At 41.9% G+C, this 8,148-nt stretch overlaps 1 protein-coding gene across 1 annotated transcript; it reads right to left on the bottom strand.

The window, feature by feature from the left end:
* Positions 1 to 462: 462 nt before the first annotated feature.
* LOC107385793 (N-acylethanolamine-hydrolyzing acid amidase) lies at positions 463 to 6,327 on the bottom strand. Its single transcript, XM_015959902.3, has 11 exons — positions 6,048 to 6,327; positions 5,259 to 5,423; positions 5,058 to 5,181; positions 3,650 to 3,740; positions 3,489 to 3,574; positions 3,240 to 3,412; positions 3,112 to 3,174; positions 2,969 to 3,035; positions 2,859 to 2,887; positions 1,515 to 1,584; positions 463 to 1,438 (listed from the first exon to the last, which is right to left on the bottom strand). The coding sequence occupies exons 1-11, from the start codon at positions 6,221 to 6,223 to the stop codon at positions 1,355 to 1,357; spliced, it is 1,128 nt and encodes a 375-aa protein (XP_015815388.3). The 5' UTR covers positions 6,224 to 6,327; the 3' UTR covers positions 463 to 1,354.
* Between the last annotated feature and the right edge of the window lie 1,821 nt (positions 6,328 to 8,148).

Below are 8,148 nucleotides of genomic sequence, written 5' to 3'. Positions count from 1 at the left end.
GTTTATTTAGATGAAAAACAAACTGTAATGAGAGTACTGCATTTTTGTTCTGTTACTGGTTACTTTTGTTGTATCGTTTTGATTTTATTTATTTGAGAAGCTTGTTTGTTCATAAAAAAACCAAATAAATTCATGCTTCTCAGTGACCTTATGCCTTCTTAGAATTAAGATAAATAAGTATAATTTTCAATCCTGCTTTCTACAAACAAGAACAAATAGGAATGATTACGACTGGTAGAAAAGGAGATTTAGCTAAATGCAATAATAATTTTTACTTTTAATTCAAAGAAATTTAGTTACAACTGAGTATTGAGACCATTGTAGATAATAAAAAAAAGATTTCTATGAACAGTACCGTTCTGCAAAAAACTAAGACATTTCTCTAGATTAATTTATTTTGTTTCCAAGAAGAAACTTGGATATGCTGTCAAGAAAGCATACATTTGAAAGAAAAACGTACAGTTTTCCGTGGTTAAAGGTATACATTTATTGTTAAATTTGGGACATTCTCTGACATTATAGTCAAATCTTCTACTGGGAAAAGAAACTATGAACTTTTCCAACATTGTTTTAGTTTCTTTTTCCAGCCTGAGGAATGGCAGGTGTTGCATGTGAAGTCAGGCAAATGTATGTGACTCACATTGGAGTTGTGAATCTATGACATCACTACAGCATGATTGGACAGTTGCTACGTTGGTGCTGAGCCAAAAAACTGTCATTGGTCCATGGCTGAATTCAGCATGACAAACACACATAGTTTAGGAAGGCAACAGGAGAGAAAAGGTCTAGTTTTACATCAAAGTGCTAAAAGGATCATGGTGAACGCTTAACCCTCTCGGGCTCAAAAGAAGTTTTGATAAAAGAATGAAAAACTAAGTCCTAAAGGGGTACTTCTGAGTAAAAAATGCTCATGAAACACGTGTGCGGAGTAACCAGGTAGGTAGGTTTTAACGTTGCAGCTCTGCCAGAGGGTTAATAAATTTTAAATATTTGTGCAAAAGTTTTTATCTAAGTGCAATCAGCCCAAAATTCCCAATAAATTTCCCTCACGTCCTTTTCCAGTGTGTAACAGAGACCCAAACTGAACAAGTGCAACACATTTGTCCCCGATCACAACATTTTACAAAGACGTTTTGCATTTATATCGTATATATCGTAATGTTTCTACAGTACTTATCATTGCTCTTTTTATCTTGCGTTCCAAACTCTGAGTCAGCCGCAATTTCTTTATCTCTTGTTCTTTGTAAAAAGTTACGATGGCAATAAAGATTTATTTGATTAAAAACCTTATTTCACTGGAGCCAGTTTCGCCTGATCACACAAGGTAAAGACTAAATTCCCTCATGTTCTCACATCAACTCTGTGTTTGTGTCATGGACTTCAAAAGCTCTGCTGGGAGAGATCTGTGTCTGATTCGGGGTTCCGTCTTCTTGCAGCCCTAGGAAGAGATCCGAAGAGACGTGTGAGTTTACTTTCAGCATCCAAAGTGAATGTTTGAAGCATGAGTTCATTACCTTTGGTCTGACATTTGTAACATACGTCTCTGGGGAAGCCGCGCTCATGAGTGTTGTGTAAATGGTTAATCTGGGACAAACGGTAATAAACATTAGATAAAAAAACAAGGAACTGAAACAAACTGAAGATTTCTCTACAGAATGTGACTGAAACACATCTGCTGGTCTACGTGCAAAGTGCCGTGTACTCCAGCTTCAACAGGAGGAAGTACAACTGTTCTGCACTCATCTCAGCAGCATTAAAGTAGCTTTCCGGAGTTTCCTCTTTCAGAATTCATGTCTGATTTGTCAGAAATCCGTAAAAGCGATTGTCTTATCATGTGCTGTGATATAATGTAAGCAGTATGTCTTTTTTTTCGTTAAGCACGTCCCCTGCTCCGCAGAACTCTGTGCGATAGGAAACACAGACCAGAACTAACCAATAGCGTTAGACTACCGCTTACGTGCTTCAAATGCAGAAGTGGAAAGTAACGAATTACATTTACTCACATTACTGTAATTGAGTAGCTTTTTTGTATATTTATACTTTTTAAGTAGTTTTTAAAATCTGTACTTTTACTTTTACTTGAGTGAGTTTTTAAGAAAGAATTGTAATTCGCTACATTTTAAATCATATCCGTTATTGAGTAAAAATAAATTATAGGCTTAATAAATTAAAAAATATTACGTGTAGCAGCGTCGGAACGGAAAGAGACACCTGCATGAGCGTTGCGTCTAAACCGTGGGGGGGGGGGGGGGTATACTTTTGCTCAAAGACATCAGTTCGGTCGATCCACTCGCTGTTTACCTCCTCTCTCCCTCCTCTCCTGCGGGTTGGAACCCGCACCTTCGCGCACCGGTGTGAACTGGCGCTTAGATGTAGCCATCCTTACGCTGACAAAAATGTAACTAAGTAACTATTACTTTGAGTACGTTTTGTTTATGATACTTTTTACTTTTACTTGAGTAAAAATTTAGGCAAGTACTTTTACTTGTACTTGAGTAAAAAATTATCAGAGTATTGGTACTCGTACTTAAGTAGGACATTTTAGTACTCTTTCCACCTCTGTTCAAATGTAATGATTACCTCTGCTGATGCAGAGTTGATGAACTTTTCACTTTTCTAATAAGTCTCTGAAATAAAAATATATGAGAACACAACATGACATGAGAATAATACTCGTAAAAAAAGTGTTATAGCTCTGTTTGTCGACTACAGAATCACATTTGTAAACAGAAACGTGAAGTAGTCATCTTAAAAAAGCAGGAGTGTGATATGCTTGTCTGCCACTAGATGGTGCCATTAGACAGGAGAAATACTCCAGAAAAAGACTAACTAGCATGCATCATAAAGAGAAAACTTACTGGTTACACACTGGATCCCGAGACAGAACCTGAAGGACAAAGCTCTTATCAATCCAGACACTCACACTCTCCATCGTCTCCCATTATCCGGTGACCTTGTCCACACTCACCTGATAAAGAGAGTCCATGTTGATGTGATTCTGGCCAGTCGCTTCCAACGCTTTGTTTGCAACCTCCCTTTATTAGATTAAAGACAAAGCAGGTGAGTAATAACGGGTACCTAATGAGTGTGATGATACCTGAGATGACTGACCTGCGATGGTCCCCTGATGGGGCAGGAAGCCAGTGGTCGAAGTTTGTCTCTACTCTGAACCATCTAAAAAAAACACGATTAAATTTTGTTCAGCTGTGTGGTCCCACTCACACACACACTAGCCTTACCCTCCGGTTAGCGGTTCCAGAGGCCAGATATCCACCGGGCCCACTCGATCTCTGGTGATCACGACCCCTTCCCTCGGTCGCACCCCGCCCACGATGTAATACACCCCCGCGATGAGGGGCGTTCTTGACAGACGCATCACTGCGTCCTGAAAGTCCTCTGCTTTCTCCAGCGTCTGCATGAACCAATCACAGTTAGATTCATTTCCATTTTTTTTCCTGCTTCAACTCAACACACCCAGATGCACCGACCTCCCTCAAAGCCCAGCTGACTGGAGATCTGTGGAACAGGAACGCAGACATGAAATTCCTCCACCAGTTCCACCAGTGCTCTGTTCCTAGTGGATCATAAACAAACTAAGAGTTCAAATCATAAACTTTATGATAAATTTTTAAATGATGAGCAGTCTTACCTCGCTGGTCACCAGAAACGGTAAATTTGTAAGGACTTTGTCCCGTCCACAAGCCAACATAACCAGCAAACGAAGTCCCAAGATACACCACCTTAGACATTTAAAGGGACATTATGGAAGTTTGACAGCTAAAACATGTATAGAAATAATACATTTCTTCTTCATACATTCTCCTGCATTGCCCTGGTCCTGTAGAATGAGCCCTGGCATTTTTACTGCGATTGCCTGTTTTTCTGTAAAATCACAGAAAAAGAGAGCTGCTCGGGTCGAGCAGGCTGCTTCATGCGTGTTCACGCTCAGGCATCGCCCGTAGCATTTGCCATCAGTAGCTTTAGCAGCAGAGAGAGAGGTAGTAAGTAAGTAAGTAAAGTTTATTTATATAGGCAGTGCCAACTCAGCGACTTTGTCACAGTTCCTAACGCCTAGTGATGAACCTAGCTACATTTCTGAGGACCCTTAGCTACTTTCTTCTAGATATTTCCTGCAAATTAGCAACAAAACAGCCATTTTCGCTCCGAACCGTTCTCTGAACGTTGTTTCAGCTGTCATCAAGAATATAAATGTTACAGATACAGAAAACGTCAGTGGTGCTTTAGCTCACCTAGTAAGACGTTGGACTCTTGTGCAGTAGTCCTGGGTTCGATTCTGGATGTTAACATAGTTTATTTAGAGTTTCTTTTTTACATTAATGGTATACTTTTTACAGTAAGATGCCCAAATTTTTATTTGAGACTCGCCGAACGGCATTGAATTCACAGATAAAAAAGATGTGAGTTCAACTTTCATTTTGGAACAATTTTTCAAGCAAGGGAAGGGAATGATCTGAGCATGCAGGGAGACTGAGCCATCTTAAACCTTTGTCGGCTGTGCTGAAGAGAAAGGTACAGAACCAAATTATGTAATTAATTAGCTGCGTGTTCTCCCGTCATCTGTCCTCCGTGACACACACACACACACACACACACGCACGCACGCGCGCACACACACACACACGCACACACACGGGGCTGTTATTTTCGTTAAGGAGTGTGCACATACAGCATGCGCACCTCGTGCACGAGCCTACTATTGAAGCTGCCGTTACGCTTTTGGCCTGAGGGGGCAATCGCGAGCATAAAAATTCAAAACTTCGTAAAGTCCCTTTAACCAATGAAGTTCAGTTTTATTATTGTCTTATTATTACTTATTTAAATTGTTTAGTGCAAAAAGTGTGTACTATCTGCATTTGTGTTTGTTTTTTCCTTGTAAAAAAAAAGAAGTTGTGGTAAATATGTATTTAAATACAGGTAATACAAAAAATGTCCAAAGGGAAGTTTTCCAATCATCTGAACTTAAGCTGCTTCCTTTAATTTTGGAAATTAATTGGAAAACTGTATTATTGCTGTATAACCTAAACTCTAAATTGTACCTTTCCGTTCTTGCGAAAAACAATGTTTGTAGTCAGATTCTTCAGAACAGGATGTGGATAATCAAGATTCCGTCCATGATACACGTTCCCGTTTACGTCCTGAGCGAGGATGCTCGTGCAAAATCTACAGGTGAAGAGAGTGAGCAGGTGTTACTGAGCGAACTTTAACATCACCGTGGGCCTCTGCCTCCTCATACATACGCAGTCATTTCATAGGCAAAGTTGAGCATTATGATGTTGGCCAGGTCTGCCCCCATGACTGTGGACATGCCGCGGATCTCCCCCGCGTAGGGCTGAGGAACGTACTTATCCAGGGCCTTCACCAGTGGCTTGACAGCTTGATGGACCCATTTTGGAACTGTGGAACTAAAAAAGACGAGGCAGAAATGGTTACCATCAACACGAGAAGGGTTGATCATTTATACTGTCAAGCAGATCAGTGCAGAATATTTTGAGTTTTATTATTATTTTGGCAATTAAAAATGATAAAATTACAGTTTTAGAAAGAGGGTTTAACACTACAACTCTGTAGCATTATGTTATTAAATAATATCATTATTTTCATCATTATTATTCATATTACTTTTGTTGTTGTAACTATTATTATTAAGATGATTTGCACAGATAACAATCATAGTATTTTGAAAATGAAGTTTTTAATCACTAATCACAGCAGCACAAAAGTTATTTAAATTATGGTTCTTATATATATATATATATATATATATATATGTGTGTGTGTGTGTGTGTGTGTGTGTGTGTGTGTGTGTGTGTGTGTGTGTGTGTGTGTGTGTGTGTGTGAGAGAGAGAGAGAGAGAGAGAGAGATAGAACATTCTTCCATGAGGGTAATAATCGTGTTATATAAGAAGTAATCTTCAGTCTTCCTGTCTTACTCTTGACCAACATAATAAATAAATTAGAGCTGAACATGAGTGATGATCATAGCATTTAGTAGAAATAATCTGATACGCCCCGGCAAAAAAACTTACTCAATAATCTGTGCCGCGACTTTATTCAGGTAGTCCACGTCAAACACTTTCTTCAGAGGCAACCATCGAACTTCCGGCTCGTCGTCCAGGTTGACCTCCAGCGTGGGGACAGCGAGTAGGGCCCGACAGCAGGCTGCGAGTCCGAGCAGCAGAACCACAGTCGGGATCGTCTCCATCAGCGTGCCCGGTGTCTATGGAGGAAACAGCTGACTGCCCCACTGCTCTCTTCTAACTGAACACGGCACTTCCGTTGGGAGGTTTTCAAAATAAAACAGGAATCTACTGCAGTTCACTTGATGCGCTCTTAGAGTTTCCTTTTGAATAAACAATGCATTTGTAATGTAAGCAATCGATGTTTTTCTGGTTATGTCAGTGTTTAAAACATATATATTTCTATCAGACCTTCTGCAGTTCTCATATAAAGCCATTTTTGAACCCAGAGTCCTTTTATGCAAAAAAAAAATGTCAGTTACATTTCATCACATCTAAAATTGCACAATAAAATTGGGGCACATACTGGACTGCAGTGAAATAAAACTATAAGCATAGACAGATGCCCAAGCCACCTCAACTGGCTCCTCATAATATGGAGGTGCAGCAGATCTACCCCAAGCCCTTCCTGGATGATCCAGCTCCTCACCCTATCTCTAAGGGAGAACCCAGACATCCTGCAGAGAAACCCCATTTTGGCCGCTTGTATTCGTGATCTCATTCTTTTCGGTCACTACCCAAAGTTCATGACCATAGGTGAGGGTAGGAATGTAGATCGACCAGTAAATCAAGAACTTTTCCTTCCCGCTCAGTTCTCTCTTCACCACGACAGATCAGTACAACTGGGGATGGGGGGGGGGGGGGGTCCTGGAAGGTGTGTGGGAGTTCACCCAACCAATCTACATGTGTTTTGTGGATTTGGAGAAGGAATTTTAACCGCGTTCCTCAAGGGGCCTTGTGAGGGGTACTCCAGGAGTATGGGGTACCAGGCCCTTTGATACGGTTAGGTCCCTGCACGACCGGAGTCTGAGCTTGGTCCCCATTGCCGGCAGTAAGTCAGGCTCGTTTCCAGTGAGAGTTGGACTCTGCCAAGGCTGCCCTTTGTCATTAATTCTGTTAATAACCTTTATGGACGGCACAGCCAAGGTGTTGAGGGCATCTGTTTTGGTGGCCTGAGGTCTCTGCTTTTTGTGTATGATGTGGTCCTGTTGGCTTCATCAGAACATTATCTTCGGCTTTTGCTGGAACGGTTCGCAGCCGAGTGTGAAGCAGCTGCATGAGAATCAGCTCCTCTAAATCTGAGACCATGGTCTTGATTCGGAAAAGGGTAGAAGGCCTTCTCCGGGTCAGGGATGAGGTCCTGCCCCAAGTGGAGGAGTTTAAGTATCTCGGGGTCTTGTTCACGAGTGAGGTAAAGTTAGAGCGCGAGATCAATAGGCGGATTGGTGCTTCATCTGCAGTGATGCGGGCATTGCACCGGTCTGCCATGGTGAATAGAGAGCTGATTCAGAAGGCAAAGCTCTCGATTTACCGGTCAATCTATGTTCCTACCCTCACCTATGGTCACGAGCTTAGGGTAGTGACCACGTTTTCTCCATAGAGTGGTTGTGTCACACCCGGTCATGTCTCCCCGTTTAGTTCAGCCTTGTGTCTCGTTAATTATTCCCACCTGCCTCTCGTTTCCCAATCACCTTAGCTCCCAACCCTCCTGTATTTAAACCCTGTCTGTTCTTTGTACTGTGTCGGATCATTGTTTCATTGTCCAGCGTGCGTTCCAATAAATCTGTGTTAAAGAATCCTACCTGTCGACCTGTTTACTCCCCGGTCTGGATCCACGCCTTTCCTCCGCTCCACTCCGCAGCGCACCTGACAGGTTGGGCTCTCCCTTAGAGATAGGGTGAGAAGCTCGGTCATCCGGGAGGGGCTCGGAGTAGATCTGCTGCTCCTCCACATTGAGAGGAGCCAGTTAAGGTGGCTTGGGCATCTGACCAGGATGCCTCCTGGATGCTTCCGTGGTGAGATTTTCTGGGCACGTCCAACCAGGAGGAGACCTGAAGGAAGACCCAGGACATGTTGGAGGGACTATGTCTCTCATCTGGCCAGGGAACGC

Source organism: Nothobranchius furzeri, chromosome 3 (assembly GCF_043380555.1).
Source record: "Nothobranchius furzeri strain GRZ-AD chromosome 3, NfurGRZ-RIMD1, whole genome shotgun sequence".
In the NCBI taxonomy this organism is placed as follows: Eukaryota; Metazoa; Chordata; class Actinopteri; order Cyprinodontiformes; family Nothobranchiidae; genus Nothobranchius; species Nothobranchius furzeri.
This window is presented reverse-complemented; position numbering and strand designations above follow the sequence as displayed.

Excerpts from the sequence above, each read along its gene's own strand:
- LOC107385793 (XM_015959902.3), bottom strand. The coding sequence starts at position 6,223 with ATGGAGACGATCCCGACTGTGGTTCTGCTGCTCGGACTCGCAGCCTGC. Across the intron at positions 5,182-5,258 it reads TTTGCCTATGAAATGACTGC|ATTTTGCACGAGCATCCTCG; the intron begins GTATGTATGAGG and ends CTTCACCTGTAG. Across the intron at positions 3,036-3,111 it reads CCATCAGGGGACCATCGCAG|GGAGGTTGCAAACAAAGCGT; the intron begins GTCAGTCATCTC and ends AATCTAATAAAG.